At 55.4% G+C, this 23,261-nt stretch overlaps 1 protein-coding gene across 3 annotated transcripts in view; it reads left to right on the forward strand.

Annotated features, from left to right (window-relative positions):
• The window catches only part of MYH14 (myosin heavy chain 14), a 40,319-nt gene extending 22,039 nt beyond the window's left edge, over positions 1-18,280 (forward strand). For all 3 annotated transcript variants that reach the window (XM_038752274.1, XM_038752276.1, XM_038752275.1), the window contains 22 exons: positions 82-190; positions 279-410; positions 958-1,164; positions 3,503-3,640; positions 3,766-3,889; positions 3,986-4,157; positions 4,425-4,637; positions 4,953-5,097; positions 5,251-5,457; positions 8,213-8,317; positions 8,623-8,775; positions 8,858-9,106; positions 10,089-10,301; positions 10,394-10,606; positions 12,962-13,123; positions 13,332-13,460; positions 13,847-13,935; positions 14,064-14,187; positions 15,584-15,792; positions 16,504-16,612; positions 16,733-16,905; positions 17,527-18,280. In XM_038752274.1, coding sequence (XP_038608202.1) covers positions 82-190; positions 279-410; positions 958-1,164; positions 3,503-3,640; positions 3,766-3,889; positions 3,986-4,157; positions 4,425-4,637; positions 4,953-5,097; positions 5,251-5,457; positions 8,213-8,317; positions 8,623-8,775; positions 8,858-9,106; positions 10,089-10,301; positions 10,394-10,606; positions 12,962-13,123; positions 13,332-13,460; positions 13,847-13,935; positions 14,064-14,187; positions 15,584-15,792; positions 16,504-16,612; positions 16,733-16,905; positions 17,527-17,680 — 3,529 coding nt within the window. In that variant the 3' untranslated portion in view covers positions 17,681-18,280. The remainder of the gene's footprint in view (positions 1-81; positions 191-278; positions 411-957; positions 1,165-3,502; positions 3,641-3,765; positions 3,890-3,985; positions 4,158-4,424; positions 4,638-4,952; positions 5,098-5,250; positions 5,458-8,212; positions 8,318-8,622; positions 8,776-8,857; positions 9,107-10,088; positions 10,302-10,393; positions 10,607-12,961; positions 13,124-13,331; positions 13,461-13,846; positions 13,936-14,063; positions 14,188-15,583; positions 15,793-16,503; positions 16,613-16,732; positions 16,906-17,526) is intronic.
• The last annotated feature ends 4,981 nt before the right edge of the window (positions 18,281-23,261 follow it).

Consider the following 23,261-nt stretch of genomic DNA (forward strand, 5'->3'; position numbering starts at 1 on the left):
ACCCCCAGGCCCAAACCAGCTTTGGTGGATGGGCGGGTGGCCCATCCCGGAGCCACTCCTGACCCATCCCCACCCCCACAGGGCGTTCCACAAGCGACAGCAGCAACAGAGCGCCCTGAGGGTGATGCAGAGAAACTGTGCTGCCTACCTCAAGCTGCGGAACTGGCACTGGTGGAGACTCTTCACCAAGGTGGGCGGGCCGGGCCGGAGAGGACCGGAGTCGGGGGGGGACCATCCTTGGCAGCCATCACCCATCCGGGCTCGTGTCTCCCTCCCAGGTGAAGCCCCTGCTGCAGGTGACGCGGCAGGATGAGGTGCTGCAGGCCAGGGCCCAGGAGCTGCAGAAGGTGCAGGAGCAGCAGCTGTTGAGTGAGCAGAGGCTCGGAGAGCTGCAGGGGACCCTGCTTCAGGTCCGGCCTCCGGGCAGCGGAAGGGTGGCGGGCGGGCGGACGGGGCGGTGAGGAGAGGAGCGCAAGGGAAATGGCTCCAAGCTGAGGGAAGAGCTTGAGGGGGAAATCTCCCGTCCCCTGGGAGGTTGATGGGAAGGAGAACAGGAGCTGGAGGTGGAGAGTGGATGGGGTCGGGATGGGGAGGGGTCCTAGGTAAGGTGGGTGGGTCTGTGCGGAGTGAGATGTCAGGGCCTTGGCCCGGGCCTTTCCTGGAAGCATCGTGGCTCAGTGGGAAGAGCACGGGCTTTGGAGTCAGAGGTCATCGGTTCGTATCCCGGCTCTTCCACTTGTCAGCTGTGTGACTTCGGGCAAGTCACCCCACTTCTCTGGGCCTCAGTTCCCTCATCTGTAAAATGGGGATTGACCGTGAGCCCCACCTGGGACAACCTGATCACCTTGTAAACTCCCCAGCGCTTAGAAGAGCGCTTTGCACATAGTAAGTGCTTAATAAATGCCATCATTCTTATTATTTTTCCCCGCTCCGTGCCCGGTGGCGGCCCCGGTGTAGCTGGAGAAGGAGAAGGTGTCTTTGGTGGAGCAGCTGCGGGCAGAGGCGGCCCTGTGCGCCGAGGCGGAGGAGCTGCGAGCCCGGCTGGCCAGCCGGAAGCAGGAACTGGAAGCCATAGTGACCGAACTGGAGATGCGCGTGGGTGAGGAAGAGGAGCGCAGCAGCCAGTTGTTGAACGAGAAGCGAAGGCTTCAGCAGCACGTGCAGGTCTACCCCTCACCCCTCAACATCACAGCCCCTCCTCCAACTCCTCCCATCATCTCTCTTTCCTCACTCCCCCCCCCCCCCCAGCCTCCCTCTTTCTTCTTCCCCTTCAAACTTTCCTCTCCATTTCTTCCCCCACCAAAACCCAGGAGTCTCCATCATCCTCAAATACAGGTCAATGATTCGATTGTATTTACTGAGCGCTTACTGTGTGCAGAGAGCACTTGGGAGAGTACAATACAATGCAGTTGAAAGTCACATTCCCTGCCCACAACGAGTTTACCCGTCTAGAGGGGGAGGCAGACGTTAATATAAATGATGTGAACATGAGGGTTGAGGGGCTGAGGGAGGGGTGAATAAAAGGTGTAAATTCAAGTGCAAGGGCGACACAGAAGGAAATAGAAGAGGAAAGGAGGGCTTAGTCAGGGACCCCCTCGGTGTCCCCGCTCCTCAACACTCTGTACCCGAACCCACTGCTTCTTCCTGGGGTTGGTGTTTCCCCATCAGGACCCGCCTGGGTCCTGGCCTTCCTCTCCGTTCTGGGCCTCCCTCTTGCCTCGTCTGTGCACTTGGTTCTGTGACCTTTGGATATTTGATACCAGCCCCACCCTCAGCCCCACAGCACTTATGTACATAGCTAAATATTACGTCCCATAAATTATTTATTTATTTTAATGTCTGTCTCCCCCTCTAGACTGGAAGCTTGTTATGGCAGGGAATGTGTCTACCACCTCTGTCATTCTGTACTCTCCCAAGCCCTTAGTCCAGTGCTCTGCACACAGTAAGCACTCAATTAATGCCATTGATTAATTGATCCTCTCCCGTCCCCCACAGAGCCTCAGGCTTCCTCTCTCTGTCTCTGAACCCCCTGGGCAGGGACCTGCCATGCTTCTTCCCTCTCTGCCCACCTCCAGTCCCTGGCAGAGCAGAGCAGGTGGCCTCCCCCAAACCAGCGGCAGCAGCAAGGCAGTCTCCCAGTGTGTTTAATAATAATAATAATAATGTTGGCATTTGTTTTTTTTATAATGACATTTATTAAGCACTTACTATGTGCAAAGCACTGTTCTAAGCGCTGGGGAGGTTACAGAGAGATCAGGTTGTCCCACGGGGGGCTCACAGTCTTAATCGCATTTTACAGATGAGGTAACTGAGGCCCAGAGAAGTTAAGTGACTTGTCCAAAGTCACACAGCTGACAATTGGCAAAGCCAGGACTTGAACCCATGACCTCTGACTCCAAAGCCCTAGCTCTTTCCACTGAGCCACGCTGCTTCTCTTTGTTAAGCACTTACTATGTGCAAAGCACTGTTCTAAGCGCTGGGGGGGATACAAAGTGATCAGGTTGACCTATGTGGGGCTCACAGTACTTAATCCCCATTTTACAGATGAGGTAACTGAGGCTCAGAGAAGTTAAGTAACTTGCCCAAGGTCACACAGCAGACATGTGGCGGAGGCAGGATTCGAACCCATGACATCTGACTCCAAAGCCCGGGCTCTTTCCACTGAGCCACGCTGCTTCTCTGCATCAAGCCCCACTCGTGTCAGACACATCCAAGACCGCATCACAAGCCTCACCTCCACGGCACAGCCGCAGCAGGGAAATGGGTGTTTTTGGTGGCAGAGATCCGGGGTCCCTTTTGCCCTTAAGCTCGTTCTCTAGACTGTAAACCTGTTGTGGCCAGGGAACTTGTCTACCAACTCTGTTATGTTGCTATACTGTACTCTCCCGAGCTCGTAGTATGGTGCTGTGCACTTAGTAAGCGCTCGATGAATACGATCAATTGATGGATTGGGGCGCCGACCTGAATGTTTGTGGAAATCGTACGCTCAGTAACAGTACCCATTATCGGTTGGCATTATTCTTTTTATTTTTTGTATCTGTTAAGCACTTAATATGTGACAAACACTGTTCTAAGAGCTGGGGTGCATATAAGTAAATTAAGCTGGACATGGTCCCTGTCTCACAAGGGGCTCACAGTCTAAGTCGGAGGGAGGAGGAGTGAATCCCCATTTTACCGATGAAGGAACTGAGGCAGTGAGGAGTGAAGTGACTTGCCCAAGGTCACCCAGCAGACACGTGGCAGCGTTGGCATTAGAACCCAGGTTCTCTGACTCCTAAGCGAAGCTCTTTCCACTAGGCCTCATTGCTTCCTTCCCAGGACTACAAGTCCTGGAAGCCCTTGGGAGCTGAGAAGCGCTCCCAAGACTACAAGTCCCAGAAGCACATGAAGGGGTAACGGTGTTCCCCCCTCCCCTTCCCCTCCTGCCCCCAGACTCTCTGGCGTTGGCCATTCCTCCTCCACAAGTGCTGTCCCCCCCCCACAACTCTGACTCCTCTCCCAGGAGCTCGAGTCGCACCTGGAAGCAGAGGAGGGGGCCCGGCAGAAGTTGCAGCTGGAGAAGGTGACCACCGAGGCCAGGCTCAAGGAGCTGGAAGAACATCTGCTTCTCCTGGAGGACCAGAACTCCAAGCTGGGCAAGGTGGGACTGGGCCGGAGCCAGGAGCGGGCGATGCCCTGGGACCTGGGGGCGGCCCCCAGGGAAGGAGGGAGGGAACGCCCCTCACCCTCCACCCAACCCGTTCACCCCTGCGCTGATCGTTTCAGGAGCGGCGGCTGCTGGAAGATCGTCTGTCCGAGTTCTCGGCTCAAGCGGCCGAGGAGGAGGAGAAGGTGAAGAGTTTGAACAAACTGCGGCACAAATATGAGGCGGTCATCGCCGACATGGAGGGTGAGCGACCCGGCGACCGCTACGCTACCGCAGCCCGTGACCTCTAGCTGTCCCCCTACCCCCTCCGCGACCTCTGCCCTCCCCTCTGCCCGGCAGAGCGTCTGAAGAAGGAGGAGAAGGGGCGGCAGGAGCTGGAGAAGCTGAAGCGGCGCCTGGACGGGGAGAGCTCGGAGCTGCAGGAGCAGATGTTGGAGGCGCAGCAGCGAGGGGATGAACTCCGGGCCCAACTGGGTCGCAAAGAAGAGGAGCTGCAGGCAGCGCTGGCCAGGTGTGGTTCGGGAGCCCCGGCTCTTGCTCGCCAGCCCCTTCTCTCCTCGGCCCTCAAGAGTCCCCAGGGCATCCCTACACTAACCCTTCTTCCCGCTCCCCTGTTTGCCTCCTACACCACTCTCCCGCTAGCTCCCAACTCCAGCCACTGACCTCCGGCCCCACAACCCCTGTGGTGACCTCTCCATCCCCTCTGTTGGCTGTGCTGCTGTGTGACCCAGCGCATGTCTCTCTCCCCGCCACCCTCCATCTGCTCGCTGGGTGCCAGGGCGGAGGAGGAGGGTGGTGCCCGAGCAGGGCTGCTCAAGTCCCTGAGGGAAGCCCAGGCGGGGCTGGCGGAAGCGCAGGAGGACTTGGACGTGGAGCGAGTGGCCCGGGCCAAGGCCGAGCAGCAGCGCCGGGACCTTGGGGAGGAGCTGGAGGCCCTCAGGGGGGAACTGGAGGACACCTTGGACTCCACTAACGCCCAGCAGGAGCTCCGGTGAGTGAGGCTGGACTGCGGGGGCTGAGAGGGGGCCAAGGCAGGGCCGAGCCGGACTCCTTGGGTCTTGGCCTAGCCGCTCAGGAGGACGGGAGGGTCGATTGCCCAGAGAAAACGGTCAGGGGCCACATGGGACAAGCCCATGCTTGGGACTCGGCAGTGAAGTCCAGGGCCGAAGGGGGCCAGCCTGATCCCTTGTTCCCAGAAGTGGCACCCGGGAGGAAGTCGGGAGTCAGAAAAGGAGGGCGAGGGCCGGAGGGTCCAGGAGTGGTGACGGACACCCCCCTCCCTGCCCCTTGGCCCGTGGCCGGTCAGGTCCAAGAGGGAGCTGGAGGTGTCGGAGTTGAAGAAGGCACTGGAGGAGGAGGCCCGGAGCCACGAGGCGGTGGTGCAGGAGCTGAGGCAGCGGCAGACCCAGGCCCTGGGGGAGCTGGGGGAGCAGCTGGATCAGGCGCGACGGGTATGAGGGAGCTGCGGAGGGGGAGAGGTTGGGGGGAGGTGGCTGCCCACCTGTCAGCCCTGGGGGATCTGGGCGGCTGGAAGCGGGGATTCCGCTCAGTCTGGGCAAAGGGGGCCGGGGCAGGGCTGAGGACTGCGGCTCCATCTCTGGCAGGGCAAAGCGGCGTGGGAGAAGATGCGCGTGTCCCTGGAGGCGGAAGTGTCCGATCTGCAGGCCGACCTGAAGGGGCTACAGGCCGCCAGGCAGGAGGGGGAGCAGCGGCGGCGGCGGCTGGAGGGCCAGCTGGCCGAGCTGCAGGCCCGGGCCGGAGACGGGGAACGCTCGCGAGCCGAGGCCACCGAGAGGCTGCAGAGGACACAGGTGCCGGGGACCGGGCGGTGGGCTGCCCTGGGGGAGGCGGAGCGTTCATTCATTCAATCATATTTATTGAGCGCCTACTGTGTGCGAAGCACTGGACTAAGCAGTTGGAAAGTCCAAGTCGGCAACATATAGAGACGGTCCCTACCCGACAACGGGCTCACAATCTAGAAGGGGGAGACAGGCAACAAAACAAAACATGTGGACGGGTGTCAGGTCATCAGAATAAATAGAGATAAAGCTAGATTCATTCATTCATTCAATTGTATTTATTGAGCGCTTACTGTGTGCGGAGCACTGGACTATGCGCTTCGGAAGTACAAGTTGGCAACGTATAGAGACGGTCCCTACCCGACAACGGGCTCACAATCTAGAAGGGGGAGACAGGCAACAAAACAAAACATGTGGACAGGTGTCAAGTCGTCAGAATAAATAGAGATAAAGCTAGATCAATCAATCAATCAATCATATTTATTGAGCGCTTACTATGTGCAGAGCACTGTACTAAGCGCTTGGGAAGTACAAATTGGCAACATATAGAGACAGTCCCTACCCAACATTGGGCTCACAGTCTAAAAGGGGGAGACAGAGGAAAAAAAAACAAAACCAAACATACTAACAAAATAAAATAAATAGAATAGATATGTACAAGTAAAATAAATAAATAAATAAATAAATAAATAAATGCACATCATTAACAAAATAAATGGAATAGCAAATATGTACAAGTAAAATAAATAGAGTAATTAATCTGTACTAACATATGTATAGGTGCTGTGGGGAAGGGAAGGAGGTAGGGCAGGGGGGATGGGGAGGAGGAGAGGAAAAAGGGGGCTCAGTCTGGGAAGGCCTCCTGGGTTTGGGGGTGGGGCAGAGCCTGGCCCGGAAAAGAGCGTCCTACCCGCTCCCCTCCTTCACCAATCGTCACAATGGTCCCCACCATCTCGATATCCATCATCACCTCTATTCATTGCTCTATTTGTTGCACACAGTAAGCACTCAATAAATACAATTGAATGAATCACCATCGCCACCACTATGGCATTCACCGTCATCACTACCATCACTGACAGAGTCCCCTTCACCATCGTATTCACCGTCATCACCGTCACTGTCCCCACCACCGTTCATTCAATCGTATTTATTGAGAGTTTACTGTGCGCAGAGCACTGGACTGAGCACGGGACGTACAATTCAGCAACAGAGACAATTCATTCATTTGATCGTATTTATTGAGCGCTTACTGTGTGCAGAGCACTGGACTAAGCACTAGGGAAGTACAGTTCCAGTGCTTAGAACAATGCTTTGCACATAGTAAGCGCTTAATAAATACCATCATTATTAGAGACAATTCATTCATTCAATCGTATTTATTGAGCGCTTACTGTGTGCAGAGCACTGGACTAAGCACTTTGGAAGTACAATTCCAGTGCTTAGAACAGTGCTTTGCACATAGTAAGCGCTTAATAAATGCCATCGTTATTAGAGACCATTCATTCAATCGTATTTATTGAGCGCTTACTGTGTGCAGAGCACTGGACTAAGCGCTTGAGAAGTACAAGTCGGCAACACATAGAGACGGTCCATGTCCAACAATGGGCTCACAGTCTAGAAGGGAGGAGACAGACAAAACAAGTAAACAGGCATCAGTAGCATCATTATAAATAAATAGAATTATATATACATATCATTAATGAAAGGAAATAGAACTATAATTATAAATAGGTACATAAATACATTCATTCAGTCATTTACTGAGCGCTTACTGTCTGCAGAGCACTGTACTAAGCGCTTGAGAGAGTACAATTCAACAAGAAATAGAGACAATCCCTGCCCACAATGGGCTCACAGTCTAGAAGGGGGAAGACAGACATCAGACCAAGTAAACAGGCATCAGTAGTATCATTATAAATAAACAGAATTATAGATATATACATATCATTAATAAAAGGAAATAGAATTATAATTATAAATAGGTACCTAAATACATTCATTCAATCATATTTACTGAGCGCTTACTGTCTGCAGAGCACTGTACTAAGCGCTTGGGAGAGTACAATTCAACAAGAAATAGAGACAATCCCTGCCCACAACGGGCTCACAGTCTAGAAGGGGGAAGACAGACATCAAAACAAGTAAACAGGCATCGGTAGCATCATTATAAATAAATAGAATTATAGATATATACACATCATTTAGAGAAGCAGCGTGGCTCAGTGGAAAAGAGCCCGGGCTTTGGAGTCAGAGGTCATGGGTTCAAATCCCGGCTCTACCAGTTGTCAGCTGGGTGACTTTGGGCAAGTCACTTAGCTTCTTGTGCCTGTTACCTCATCTGTAAAATGGGGATGAAGACTGTGAGCCCCATGTGGGACAACCTGATCACCTCGTATCCTCCCCAGCGCTTAGAACAGTGCTTTGCACATAGTAAGCGCTTAATAAATGCCATCATTATTATTATTATTATTATCATTAATAAAAAGAAATAGAATTATAAATAGGTACCTAAATACATTCATTCAATCATATTTACTGAGCACTTACTGTCTGCAGAGCACTGTACTAAGCGCTTGGGAAGTACAAGATGGCAACATATAAAGACGATCCCTAAGTGCGGTGGGGCGGGGTGGGGGGTAGAGCAAATGGAGCTAGTCGGGGCGACAGAGAGACCGCCAACATCGTTCCCCGTCACAATCCCCATCATCACCAGCGCCATCCCCCTTGCCATCACGGTCACCACGCCCCGTCCTCCCGTCCGCAGGCCGAGCTGGAGAGCGTGTCCGGGGCTCTGGGCGAGGCAGAATCCAAGGCCATCAAGCTGAGCAAGGAGCTGAGTAGCGTGGAGGCCCAGCTGCATGATTCCCAGGTGCCCTGTGTTCCCCGACGCCTGACGTCTCCGGCCTCTACCTCCCCGCTCCACCCTCCGCCTCCTCTGCCCACCACCCATCTCCCTCAGCCAACCCACCTTAGGCCCTCGGTCCCACATCCTTGGGCTCCCTGGTGATAAACTGGGCTTCCCCTCACCTATTTGTGCCGTCCCCCTTCCCACCCTGCCCTTCTCCCATTGACCCCCAGCGAATCCGACCTCTCCCGCCCCTCCATCCCCCTCCAAACCCCAGCTTTCCCGCCGTCCTCCTCCCTGACAGACTGCCCCCCGCTCCCACCCCCCAGGAGCTGCTGCAGGAGGAGACCCGGGCCAAGCTCGCGCTGGGCTCGCGGGTGCGTGGGCTGGAAAGCGAGGCCGCAGCCTTGCGCGAGCAGCTGGAGGAGGAAGTGGCTGCCAAGGAGAGCGCCAGTCACCAGCTGCAGGCCACCCAGCTCCAGGTCCGCGGGGAGGGGATTGTGGCCGGGGGAGAGGAGATGCCCCCGACCAGGCCTGACCCTCCTTCTCCCTCCCCTCGCGCAGCTGTCCGAGTGGCGGCGGAAGCAGGAGGAGGAGGCGGCGGCGGCCGAGGCCGGGGAGGAGGCCCGGCGCCGGGCCTCCCGGGAGGTGGAGGTGCTGGCCCAGCGGCTGAATGAGCGGGCCGAGGCGGCCGAGCGGGCTGAGCGGGGGCGGCGCCGGCTGCAGCAGGAGCTGGACGATGCCACCATGGCACTGGAGCAACAGCGGCAGTTGGTGGGCGGCCTGGAGAAGAAGCAGAGGAAGTTTGACCAGGTACTTGGAGGAGAGGGATGAGGGGGTGACCTCTGACCCCGGGACATAGAGGGGCACCTCCCATACTAACCTTGAGCGTGTCCCACCCAACCCCTCTGGCATCTTCCTTCTAAGATGTGCCCCAAGTGTGTGCATGTGTTTTTGCGGGGCGGGGTGGGGAATGAGGCTGGAAGACCTGGAAAAGGAAGGAGATTCTGCACCGCCCCCCCAACAGACACACATTCATTCAATCGTATTTATTAAGCGCTTACTGTGTGCAGAGCGCTGTACTAAGCTTGCACACACGACTGTAAGCTCATTGTGGGCAGGGAATGTGTCTGTTATACTGTTATATTGTACTCTCCCAAGCACTTAGTACAGTGCTCGGCACAGCATGGTTCAGTGGAAAGAGCCCGGGCTTTCCAGTCAGAGATCATGGGTTCAAATCCCGGCTCCGCCAACTGTCAGCTGACTTTGGGCAAGTCGCTTCAATTCTCTGTGCCTCAGTTCCCTCATCTGTAAAATGGGGATGAAGACTGGGAGCCCCCCGTGAGCCAACCTGATCACGTTGTAACCTCCCCAGCGTTTAGAACAGTGCTTTGCACATAGTAATCAATCAATCAATTGTATGTATTGAGCGCTTACTGTGTGCAGAGCACTGTACTAAGCACTTGGGAAGTCCAAGTTGGCAACATATAGAGACGGTCCCTACCCAACAGTGGGCTCACAGTCTAGAAGCGCTTCATAAATGCCATCATCGTTATTATTATTATTATTAAATATGATTGGCTGACCAGATTGACCCACACAACCCCCACACACTTCCCCTCTTTGCTTCCCCCTCCCCATCTCCATGACCTTGACCCTGGTGTCCGCATCTCTCCCCCCACCTGTGTCTGCATCCCTCTCCCCGCTCCCATCTCTGGTCCTCTCTGCCACCGACCATCCGCCCCCCGCCTACCTCTGTCCATCTCCGTCTGCCCCCGTCCGCCGTCCCCCAAAGCTGCTGGCGGAGGAGAAGGCGGCGGTGCAGCGGGCAGTGGAGGAGCGAGAGCGAGCGGAGGCGGAGGGCCGGGAGCGGGATGCCCGGGCGCTGGCCCTGGCTCGGGCCCTGGAGGAGGAGAAGGAGCAGCGAGAGGATCTGGAGCGGCAGAACCGGACCCTGCGGGCCGAGCTGGAGGAGCTGGTCAGCTCCAAGGACGACGTGGGGAAGAGCGTAAGGCATCCCCCCGGCCCCCGCGGCTCTGCCAGGTCGCCCCGGTCCCCCCCCACCCATCCCACCCGCCGACCCTCCATCCCTCCCGGCAGGTGCACGAACTGGAACGGGCCCGGCGGGCAGCCGAACAGCAGGCCGCGGAGCTGCGCGCCCAGCTGGCGGAGCTGGAAGATGAGCTGCTGTTGGCTGAGGATGGGAAACTGAGGCTGGAGGTCACGGCCCAGGCGCTGAGGGCGCAGCACGAGCGTGAGCTGCAGGGCCGCGATGAGGCCGGGGAGGAGCGAAGGAAGCTTCTGGCCAAGCAGGTGGGCTGGGCCGGGGCGGCGCCAGGGGACTGGATCTGGGCCGAGCCAGCAGAAGTGGGAGCGGGAGAGGAGCAAGGCACGGCCTCCGACCGGCCACCCTATCCCAGCACGCTCGGTGATACTTGGTGTCGAGTTCGAGAGCAACGCAAAGGAGAAGCGGCCTGGTCTAGTGGAAAGAAGAGTCAAAGTTCTTGGGTTCATTCATTCATTCATTCAATCGTGTTTATCGAGCGCTTACTGTGTGCAGAGCACTGTTCTAAGTGCTTGGGAAGTACAAGTTGGCAACATATAAAGACGGTCCCTACCCAACAATGGGCTCACAGTCTAGAAGGGGAAGGGTTCAATCTAATCTAATCTAGAAGGGTTCTAATCCCAGTACCGTGGCTCAGTGGAAAGAGCCCGGGCTTTGGAGTCAGAGGTCATGGCTTCGAATGCCGGCTCCGCCACCTGTCTGCTGTGTGACCTTGGGGAAGTCACTTCTCTGAGCCTCAGTTACCTCATCTGTAAAATGGGGAGTACGACTGCGAGCCCCAGGTGGGACAACCTGATCACCTTGAACCCCCCCAGCGCTTAGAACAGTGCTTTGCACATAGTAAGCGCTTAACAAATGCCATTATTATTATTATTATTATTATGTCTGCTGTGTGACCCTGGGCTAGTCGCTTAACTTCTCTGGGCCTCAGTTACCTCATCTGTAAAAAAACGGGGATGAAGACTGTGAGCTCCATGTAGGTCCACCAGGACTGTATCCAATCTGATCAACCTACATCTACCCCAGGGCTTACAACGGTGGCCGGCTCATAGTAAGCGCTTAACAAATAATTAGAGAAAAACCCCAAAACAGGCCTGGCTGTGCCACTTGCTGGCTGTGTGATCTTGGATAAGTCATGTAACTTTGCTGTGCCTCAGTTTCCTCATCTGTCAGATGGGGATTCATTCATTCAGTCAGTCGTATTAATTGAGCGCTTACTATGTGCAGAGCACTGTACTAAGCGCTTGGGAAGTACAAGTCGGCAACATATAGAGACGGTCCCTACCCAACAGCGGGCTCACAGTCTAGATTCAATCCCTAGTCTTCCTTCTGACACACTTGTACCTGCCCCAGTGCTTAGCATGTAGTAAGCACTTAAGTACCTCAATCGTCAACATTATCATCATCATCAATCAATCAATCAATCAATCGTATTTATTGAGCGCTTACTGTGTGCAGAGCACTGTACTAAGCGCTTGGGCAGTACAAGCTAGCAACATATAGAGACAGTCCCTACCCAACAGTGGGCTCACAGTCTAGAAGGGGGGAGACAGAGAACAAAACCAAACATACTAACAAAATAAAATAAATAGAATAGATAGGTACAAGTAAAATAAATAAATAAATAGAGTAATAAATATGTACAAACATATATACATATATACAGGTGCTGTGGGTGTTAGATGTTACATCCCTAACTGCGAGGTTGGTACGTCAAGCAGGACAATGATTTTGCTTCCATCCGAGTAGAGAAGCAGCGTGGCTCAGTGGGAAGAGCCCGGGCTTTGGAGTCAATGGTCATGGGTTCAAATCCCAGCTCCGCCAATTGTCAGCTGTGTGACTTTGGGCAAGTCACTTCATTTCTCTGTGCCTCAGTTACCTCATCTGTAAAATGGGGATTGACTGCGAGCCCTCTGTGGGACAACCTGATCGCCTTGTAACCTCCCCAGCGCTTAGAACAGTGCTTTGCACATAGTAAGTGCTTAATAAATCCCATCATTATTATTATTAGCGTTCTCGGGGGTGCCACTGTTGAAGGTTGAATGTCGTATCCTTGATCAGTCTCCAGAAGGAATAATGATAGTAATAATAATAATAATAACTGTGGTATTTAAGTACTTACTTTGGGGCTAAGCACTGGAATCACAGCTGGGGCTCATAGCGCTTAGTACAGTGCTCTGCACACAGTAAGCGCTCAATAAATATGATTGAATGAATGAATGAATGGTCTAAGTAGGAGGGAGAACAGGTAGTGAATCCCCATTTTGCAGATGAGGGAACTGAGACACAGAGAAGCAAAGCGACTTGCCCTTGGTCACAGAGCGAACAAGCGGCAGAGTGGGGATTAGAACCCAGGTCCTCTGACATCCAGGCCCGGGCTCTTTCCACTAGGCCTGACTGTGTCCTTAACGACTGGGAAAGGGAAAGGAGTATGGGGCAGGGGAGAGAGCAGGGAATCGATCAACGGGATTTACGGAGCACGAAGTGGGTGCAGAGAATTGGCCTAAGCACTTGGGAGAGGGTGGTACAGTAGGGCTGAGAGGGAGGCGGGAAGTCCAGGGACACCCGGGGCAGTCCCCTCATCCCCCTGCCCCTCGTCCCAGCTGCGGGAAGTGGAGCTGGAGCGGGATGAGGAAAGGAAGCAGCGGGCGGTGGCAATGGCCGCCCGGAAGAAGGCAGAGACGGAACTGGAGGAGCTCAAGGCCCAGGCGGAAGGCGCCGTCAAGGGCCGAGAGGAGGCTGGGAAGCAGCTCAAGAAGCTGCAGGTGAGACCCCCAGGAGGGTGGGAAGGGCAGGGAGAGGGCCAAGGGAGTCCTTTGGGGGGAACGGAGAGGCTCTGGTGGGGCGGGGAGGCTGGGCGGGGGACGGGAGGGCCTCCCCTGGTTCCCTTTATCTGGCTCTTTGTCCTCCGACTGTTGACGGGGAGCCGGGGGTGACCCTGACGCACCCTGATACACCCCTACCCTCCTCCAGCTGCATATGAAGGAGCTGTGGCGAGAGGTGGAAGAGTCCCGGACGTCCCGAGAAGAAATCTTCACTCAGTCCCGAGACAGCGAGAAGAGGCTCAAGGGGCTGGAGGCCGAGCTGCTGCGGCTGCAGGAGGTGATGGGGGGGGTGCCTGGGGAAGAGCCTGGGAAACTGCAGAGTGGGAGAAGGGCAGAGAATGGTTAATGGTATGGATGGAGCGCTCACTGTACTAAGTGCTAGGGAACGTGCAGCATGACAGAGTTAGTAGGCACATTCCTTGCTGTCAAGGAGCTTACGGTCTAGAGGGCGGAGGCAGGCGCTAAAATAAATGATAGGAAGGGGAAGTAAAGGCTGTGGACATAAGCGCTGTGGGGGATTTGGGGAGAAGCACGGATGGAGCTGGTAATGATTGTGAAACTTTCCTGTCTCCCACACCTGCTTTTCCTCCCTTCCTTGCCCCCTCCCCCCCGACTCCCCGCCCCACGGTCCATCTCTTTCTTCACCCCCTAACCCCCACTCAGGAACTGGCAGCCTCCGACCGGGCCAAGAGGCAGGCGCAACAGGAGAGGGACGACATGGCTGACGAGGTGGCCAACGGCAACCTAAGCAAGTGGGTCACATCACCACATCCCCCCAAGCCCTCCCCATCTCTCCCATCTGCGTGAAGTTCCCCTGGACACTGAGGAGCCCCGGTCTCTGACCACCCCTGCACCCCTTCCCCGTCCCTGTTCCCCTCAGGGCGGCCTGGCTGGAGGAGAAGCGGGGGCTGGAGGGGCGGCTGGGGCAGCTGGAAGAGGAACTGGAGGAGGAGCAGAGCACTGGGGAGCTGGTCAGCGACAGATACCGCAAGCTTCTGCTGCAGGTCGGCAACCCCACTTGCCCCCCAGCCTGCCCTCCTCCTCCCCACTCCCTGCCCTCTGTCTTCTCTGCTCCCCTCTCCTTGCCCCTCTGTCCTCCCTCCTCCCCACTCCTCGCCCCTCTGTCCTATCTCCTTGTTACCCTTCTGTCCTTCCTCCTCGCCATCCTTCTGTCCTCCCTCCTCCTCACCCTTCTGTTCTCCCCCCTCCTCCCCACACCTTTGTACTCCTTCGCACTCCTTGCCCTCTTTCCTTGTTGCCCACTGACCTCCCTCCTCCCGATTCCTCACCCCTCTGTCCTCTCTCTTTGTCACCCTTCTGTCCTCCCTCCTCATCATCCTTCTGTCCTCCCTCCTCCTCACCCTTCTTTTCTCCCCCTTCCTCCCCACACCTTCACACTCTTCACCCTCTTTCCTTGTCGCCCACTGACCTACCTCCTCCCCACTCCTCACCCCTCTGTCCTCTCTCCTTGTCACCCTTCTGTCCTTCCTCCTTGTCATCCTTCTGTCCTTCCTCCTTGTCATCCTTCTGTCCTTCCTCCTTGTCATCCTTCTGTCCTCCCTCCTCTTCACCCTTCTGTTCTCCCCCCTCCTCCCCACACCTTCCCACTCCTTCGCACTCCTCGCCCTCTTTTCTTGCCCTGTGACCTACCTCCTTCTCACTCTTCTTCCTCCCCCTCCTCCCTACTCCTCGCCTCTCTGTCCTCCCTCCATCTCTCCATTCCTCGCCCCTCTGTAATAATAATAATAATAATGGTGCTTGTTAAGTGCTTACTATGTGCCAAGCACTGTTCTCAATGCTGAGGTAGATACAAGGTAATCAGGATGGAAACAGTCCCTGTCCCACATGGGGTTTATGCTCTTAATCCCCATTTTACAGATGAGGTAACTGAGGCCCGGAAAAGATAAGGAGCTTGCCCAAGGTCACACAACAGACAGCAAGAGAGGCAGTGTGGCTCAGTGAAAAAGAGCCCAGGCTTTGGAGTCAGAGGTCATGGGTTCAAATCCTGGCTTCGCCAATTGTCAGCTGTGTGACTTTGGGCAAGTCACTTCTCTTCTCTGTGCCTCAGTTCCCTCATCTGTAAAATGGGGATTAAGACTGTGAGCCCCCCGTGGGCCAACGTGATCACCTTGTATCTTCCCCAGCACTTAGAACAGTGCTTTGCACATAGTAAGCGCTTAATACATGCCATTAAAGAAAACAGACAAGAGGCGGAGCCAGAATTAGAACCCAGGTCCTTCTGACTCCAAGGCCCGGGCTCTCTCCACTAGGCCACGCAGTTCTCTCTCCTTGTTGAACCTCTGCCCTCCCTCCTCCCCACCGCTTCTCACCCCTCTGACCTCCCTCTGCCCCCTACTTCCACGCCGGCCTGGATCCTGATCCTGCCCCCGTCCGGAGCAGGTGGAGTCTCTGACCACGGAGCTGTCCACGGAGCGGAGTTTCGCTGCCAAGGCAGAGAGCGCACGGCAGCAGCTGGAGCGGCAGGTGCAGGAACTGCGCGGGCGGCTGGGCGAAGAGGACGCCGGGGCCCGGGCCCGGCATAAGGCCCTCATTGCCGCTCTGGAAGCCAAACTGGCCCAAGCCGAGGAGCAGCTGGAGCAGGAGACCAGGTCGGGTCGTGTCCAGTGGGGTCCTTCATTCATTCATTCAATCGTATTTATTGAGCGCTTACTGTGTGCAGAGCACTGGACTAAGCACTTGGGAGGTCCAAGTTGGCAACAGATAGAGATGGTCCCTACCCGACAACGGGCTCACAGTCGAGAAGGGGGAGACAGACAACAAAACAAAACGTGGAGACAGGTGTCAAGGTCGTCAGAACAAATAGAATTAAAGCTCTATGCACATCATTAACAAAATAAATAGAATAGTAAATATGTACAAGTAAAATAGAGTAAGTCTGTATGAATATATATACAAGTGCTGTGGGGAGGGGAAGGAGGTAGGGCAGATAGGGAGGAGTAGAGGGAAAAGGGGGCTCATCTTGGAGGAGGTGAGCTGTCAGTAGGGCTCTGAAGGGAGGGAGAGAGCTAGCTTGGTGGATGTGCGGAGGGAGGGCATTCAGGGCCCGGGGAAAGACGTGGGCCGGGGGTCGACGGTGGGACAGGTGAGAACGAGGCCCAGTGAGGAGGTTAGCGGTGGCAGAGGAGTGGAGGGTGTGGGCTGGACTGGAGAAGGAGAGAAGGGAGGTGAGGGAGGAGCGAGTGAGGTGATGGACAGCCTTGAAGCCGAGAGCGAGGAGTTTCTCCGCCGGGGGAGAAGGAGGAAGCTGAGGAGGGGTGCGGGAGGCTGACCAGGCCTTCTCCATCCCTTCATGTCCCCAGAGAGCGGATCCTGTCGGGAAAGTTGGTACGCCGGGCAGAGAAGCGTCTGAAGGAAGTGGTGCTGCAGGTGGAGGAGGAGCGGCGGGCGGCTGACCAGTTCCGGGACCAGGTGAGGGCCAGAGATGCCCCTGCAGCCCCTCGGGCTTCTCTGAGGAGGGACGGGGTCCAGGGCGGGCGGGGGGCCTGCCTGCCGGACCCCTCACCCCTGGCCTCCCCGTGACAAGTACAGCTGGAGAAAGGGACCCTGCGGGTGAAGCAGCTGAAGCGGCAGCTGGAAGAGGCGGAGGAGGAGGTGTCGCGGGCCCAGGCCGGCCGCCGCCGCCTGCAGCGCGAGCTGGAAGATGTCACCGAGTCCGCCGAGTCCATGAACCGTGAGGTCAACACCCTGCGCAACAGGCTCCGGTATGGCCTCTGCCCGCCCCTCATCTCTCCCGGCACTCACCCCCTCCTCATCGCTCCTATCACCCCCTCCTCATCTCTCCCCAGCCCACCTTCTAGCCCTCACCCCCATCTCGTCTTTCCCCGCCCTCACCCCCTCCTAGTCTCTCCACATTTCCCCTTCCAGCCCTCACCCCCTCTTCATCTCTCCCCAGCCCCCATTCTAGCCCTCACCCCCTCCTCATCTCTCACCACCTCCTCTCCCAGCCCTCATCCTCTCCTAGCCCTCATCCTCTCTTCATCTCTTTCTGCCACCCCTCACCCAAGCCCTCACCCCCCTCCTCCCTTCTCCCCCCCACCCGGTCCTCACCCCCTCTCCCCACCACTACCTCTTCCCCTCCTCCACGCACATAGGACCCTGGAGACCTGATCACTGGCCCCCAGTGCCCCCCACTCTTTACCCCAGGCCCTGTGGCTGGGGGACAGACCGGGAAGGGGAGTCCCAGGGTAGGGGAACACCAGGGCCTGGTCGCCTCTGTCGGCCTGGGCCTCCTCCGCTCTGCGCCTCTCCCCTTCCCGGGCACTTCGGCTACATGGCTTCTCTCTACTTGTCTCCTTCTGCCTCGGTCGCCTTTGGCTCTTCAGCCGCGGTCCCCTGACCTTCACCACGCGGACAGTGCGCCAGGTGTTCCGCCTCGAGGAAGGGGTGGCGTCTGACGAGGAGCAGGAAGAGGCTGAGGGGGAAGGGCAAGCTCCCCAGCCCCCTGAGCAAGATGGGGCCGCGGCCCAGCCCGAGTGAGCTCCCGCCCCCTCCGGTTCCCCCCCCTGCAGACTGGACGGGGTCCTCGGCCTCCCCCGCTCTCTCCAGGAATGGTAGACCCCGGCCCACTCCCGCGCCCCCATTTCTTGCTTCCGACCCTTTGAGAAGGTGTCTGTCTGGTTGAGGCAGGCCCTTTAGCACTTGTGAGAAAATCCCACCTCCCTGGTGGAGCCCAGCCACCCCCTCTCGCCTCCCCAGAAAGGGGTGGGGGCGGGAGGATGAGGTGCCCAGAGTCGGGGGTCAGTGGGGGAGGTCCAGACCTTCCCCCCTAGTTCTCTCCTGACTCTCCCTCTGGGATCTGAGGCTCTTTCTGCAGCAATAAAAGGGGTGAGGGGTGACAGTCTTGTGTCTCTGCCCACATCTGGGTTTGGGGATTCCCCCCACCCCCCACCCCATCATCCCTCTCTCCCCCGACTTCGCTCAGATGGCTTGTGTGATTTTTTTTTAAGGTTTGAATTTCTCATCTGGGTGGGGCCTTCCTCCCCTTCCCCCAGGATTTAGGGGCAAGATTGGGTTCCCCCTGAGCCCCAACCTGGGAGCAGCCACAGCACCCCAAAATAAATCAGAACTCGAACCTGACTCTGCAGTGTGGCCTCAGTTCTCCGGGGAGCGGTTAGAGGCGAGGACTCCTGGGGGAGGGAAAGCTGGGGGTGGAGGGTGTTGGTTGAGGAATCTCAGAAGACCTCCGGCCCTTCCCCTGCTGCTCTCCTCCCTGCAGAGTTGGGACCCCTTTTCTCCTGGGCTCTAGTCTCTGGGGAAGTGGGTCTCTGGAACAGGATGGGCAGGAGTGAGGGTGGGCCGAATGAAAGTGGAAACAGCAGCCAAAGCAGCCAAAAGGCTTATTAGGGTCTCTGTGAGCCCTGGAGGGAGTGGGAGGTGGGTTTTCGGGAAGGGGGGGTGCTTAGAGAAGCAGCGTGACTCAGTGGAAAGAGCACGGGCTTGGGAGTCAGAGGCTATGGGTTCAAATTCCGGCTCTGCCGCTTGTCAGCTGTGTGACTTTGGGCAAGTCACTTCTCTGTGCCGCAGTTACCTCATCTGTAAAATGGGGATTAAGATTGTGAGCCCCACATGGGATAACCTTGTATCCTCCCCAGCACTTACAGCAATGCTTTGCACGTAGTAAGCGCTTAACAAACACCAAAATTATTATTATTAATCCAGCCGTCTCCGGCGCAGCTTCTCCTCCTACCCCTCCGCCGCCTCCGTTCCCTTCCGGCTGCCAAGCGTCCCGCCCCATCCCCTCCATCGGGCTCAGTGGTTGTGTGGATCGGACCAGGGCCCCAAGAATGCCTGGTCTTCCTGCGGCGTGAGGGGGGCCAGGACCATAGCCAGGACTCAGCTGCCTGCCCCCAGCCCAGCACCCGACTCTTCCCCTGCTTCTTTGACTCAACACCCGACTCTTCCAGCTTTGGTGTAGTGGATGGAGCTTGGGCCTGGGATGACTTGGGCCTGGGAAGCCAGAAGGTCATGGCTTCTAATCCCTGCTCCGGCTCTTGTCTGCTGTGTGACCTTGGTCGTCACTTGATTTTTCTGGGCTTCAGTTACCTCCATGAGGATGGAGACTATGAGCCCCAAGTGGGACAAGGATTGAGTCAAACCCAATTTGTATCCACCCCAGTGCGTACTCTACAGTGCCTGGCACATAGTAAGCACTTTACAAATACCACAACTGAGGCTCAGTGAAAAGAGCCCGGGTTTGGGAGACAGAGGTCATGGGTTCTAATCCCGGCTCTGTCGCTTTTCAGCTGTTACTTTAGGCAAGTCACTTCTCTGTGCCTGTTACCTCATCTGTAAAAATGGGGATTAAGACTGTGAGCCCCATGTGGGACAACCTGGTGACCCTGTCTCCCCCCCCAGTGCTTAGAGCAGTGCTTGGCCCATAGTAAGTATATTATTATTAATGGCATTTATTAAGCGCTTACTATGTGCAAAGCACCGTTCTAAGCGCTGGGGAGGTTACAAGGTGATCAGGTTGTCCCACATGGGGCTCACAATCTTCATCCCCATTGTACAGACGAGGGAACTGAGGCACAGAGAAGTGAAGTGTCTTGCCCAAAGTCACACAGCTGACAAGTGGCGGAGCCGGGATTTGAACCCATGGCCTCTGACTGCAAAGCCCTGGCTCTTTCCACTGAGCCACGCTGCTTCTGCTTTAAGTAAGTGCTTAACAAATCTTATTATTATTATTATTATTATCGCCCCCAGGTCAAGCTCCCATTTATTTGGGTCCCTAAGAACACCGGCATCACCCATTCCCCAGCCCACGTTCTCCCCAACCCATATGCCAACAGCCCCAGGTACCCTCTGGCCCCAAGTGCCCCCCACCAGGGCTCCTCCTGCCATACTAGCCCCCACCCCATCGGGAGCCTTACACTCTCCCCCTTCAGACCCTCAAGCACCTACAGCAGCCTCTCGCCACCCATCCAGCCGAGTCCTGGCTCCCAGGGGGCTTAGTACAGTTTCTGGCACTTTGCAAATATGATTATTATCATTATTATTATTATTATTATTATTATTATGAAATTCTACTTGGGGGCAGCAGCAGGGTGTAATCCCTCAATCATATTTATTGAGAGCTTACTAAGGGCAGGGATCGTCACTGTTTATTGTTGTATCGTTCTTTCCCAAGTGCTCAGTACAGTGCTCTGCACACAGACACATTTAATAAATCATCATCATCATCATCAATCGTATTTATTGAGCGCTTACTATGTGCAGAGCACTGTACTAAGCGCTTGGGAAGTACAAATTGGCAACATATAGAGACAGTCCCTACCCAACAGTGGGCTCACAGTCTAAAAGGGGGAGACAGAGAACAAAACCAAACATACTAACAAAATAAAATAAATAGGATAGATATGTACAAGTAAAATAAATAAATAAATAAATTGAATGAATGAATGAGAGTACAGAGTAAGAGTTGGGAGACCCATTCTCTGCCCCCCAGCGAGCTCACAATCTAGAGGGAGAAACAGACATTAATATAAATAAATTACCGATATGCTGTGGGACTGAGGAAGGGGTGAGTGAAAGGAGCAAATCAGGGCGATGCAGAAGGGAGTGGGAGACGAGCAAATGAGGGCTTAGTCAGGGAAGGCCTCTTGGAGGAGACGGGCCTTCCATAAGGATTTGAAGATGGGGAGAGTCATTATCTGTCGGATATGTCGGATATATTTTGTTAATATGTTTTGTTCTCCGTCTCCCCCTTTTAGACTGTGAGCCCACTGTTGGGTAGGGACTGTCTCTATATGTTGCCAATTTGTACTTCCCAAGTGCTTAGTACAGTGCTCTGCACATAGTAAGCGCTCAATAAATACGATTGATGATGATGCAAGGCCGGGGACGAGGGGTCCGGCCACCCTAGACCATCCCAGAGGCCCCTCCTGCCTCGCCTCAAGAAGCCGGAGCCCAAGTGTGCAAGAAAAGAGGGAGCCAGATATACAGAAGCTAGACATGGGAGGCAGAAAGACCTGGGTTCTAATTCCAGCTCTGCTACTTATCTGCCGTACGACCTTGGTCAAGTCACTTTACGGGGGTTACGACTGCAAGCCCCCTGTGGGACGGGGACTGTGCCCAACCTGGTTAGTTTAATAATAATAATGACGGCATTTATTACGCGCTTACTATGTGCAAAGCACTGTTTTGTCTCTACCCCAGAGCTTAGTACCATGCCTGTCACAGAGTAAGTGCTTAACAAATACAGCAGCGTGGCTCAGTGGAAAGAGCCTGGGCTTTGGAGTCAGAGGTCATGGGTTCGAATCCCAGCTCCGCCGTTTGTCAGCTGGGTGACTTTGGGCAAGTCACTTTGCTTCTCTGTGCCTCAGTTACCCCTTCTGGAAAATGGGGATGAAAACTGTGAGCCCCTCATGGGACAACCTGATCACCTTGTAACCTCCCCAGCGCTTAGAACAGTGCTTTGCACATAGTAAGCGCTTAATAAATGCCATCATTGTTATTATTATTAAATGCCATTTTAAAAAACGGCAGAGGACGAGGTAGGGGAAAGTAGAGATGTGTTTGTCAGGTGATGAGGAGACTTCATAGCCAAATCTGACTGAGTCTACTCCTCCAGCCACATACACACAAACACCCAGGGAGACCCTGCCGGACTCTTGGCAAGGAAGGGCCTAGATGGGTGTGGGGAAAGGTGGGCTGAGGGAGAAGAGAGGAAAATGAGCAGAGGGAAAGGAGAAAGGGAAAGGAGGGATGGAGATGGACAAGGGAGAAAACATAGACCGTAAGGGTCCTCGTGACTCTTCCCCCTTCTCCCACTTTCCCCGCCCCTCTTCCACTCCTTCATTCACTCAATCATACTTATTGAGTGCTTACTGTGTGCAGAGCACTGGACTAAGTGCTTGGGAAGTACAAGTTGGCAACAGATAGAGATGGTCCCTGCCCCAAAACGGGCTCACAATCTAGAAGGGGGAGACAGACAACAAAACAAAACATGTAGACGGGTGTCAAAGTCGTCAGAACAAATAGAATTAAAACTCTATGCACATCATTAACAAAATAAATAGAATGGTAAATATGTACAAGTAAAATAGAGTAATAAATCTGTACAAATATATATACAGGGGCTGGGAGGGGAAGGAGGTAAGGCTGGGGGGATGGGGAGGAGGAGAGGAAAAAGGGGGTTCAGTCTGGGACGGTCTCCTGGAGGAGATGAGCTCTAAGTAGGGCTTTGAAGGGAGGAAGAGAGCTAGCTTGGCAGATGTGTGGAGGGAGGGCTTTCCAGGCCAGGGGAAGGACGTGGACCAGGGGTCGACGGCGGGACAGGCGAGAACGAGGCCCAGTGAGGAGGTGAGCGGTGGCAGAGGAGTGGAGGGTGCGGGCTGGGCTGGACAAGGAGAGAAGGGAGGTGAGGGAGGAGGGGGCGAGACACCACGAGAAGCAGCGTGGCTCAGTGGAAAGAGCACAGGCTTTGGAGTCAGAGGTCATGGGTTCCAATCCCAGCTCTGCCACATGTCTGCTGTGTGACCTTGGGCAAGTCACTTAACTTCTCTGAGCCTCAGTTACCTCATCTGTAAAATGGGGATTAAGACTGTGAGCCCCACGTGGGACAACCTGATCACCTTGTATCCCCCCCCAGCGCTTAGAACAGTGCTTTGCACATAGTAAGCACTTAACAAATGTCATTATTATTATCATTATTATTATTATTATTATTATTACTGGCAGCTTACTGGCCCTAAGAGGGTTGGCGGGTGCCGTGGGTGGGGGGCTCCTCGCCCTGTAGCTTCAGCCCCGGGGAGGCTGGCGCTGGAGAGACCCTGTCAGCCCACGGCTCTCAGTTGGCCATGAGCACAGTGTCCTTCGTAGTGGAAAATGATAGATACCATCGATTAAATGATTAGTGGGTGCCCGGGGGACGCTGGTTGCATGCGCTTTGAGGCTGGAACGTCTTCCCGGCCCTCGGCGGGGGCCTGGAGAGTAACCAGCTCCTGGCACTGCCCCCGGGGATGCCCGGGCCCTGCTTGTGCAGGGATGGGAGGGGCCCACGGGGGTTCGCGTCCGAGGGCTCATGGGGTCATTCATTCATTCATTCAATCGTATTTAT

Source organism: Tachyglossus aculeatus, chromosome 10 (genome assembly GCF_015852505.1).
Source record: "Tachyglossus aculeatus isolate mTacAcu1 chromosome 10, mTacAcu1.pri, whole genome shotgun sequence".
In the NCBI taxonomy this organism is placed as follows: domain Eukaryota; kingdom Metazoa; phylum Chordata; class Mammalia; order Monotremata; family Tachyglossidae; genus Tachyglossus; species Tachyglossus aculeatus.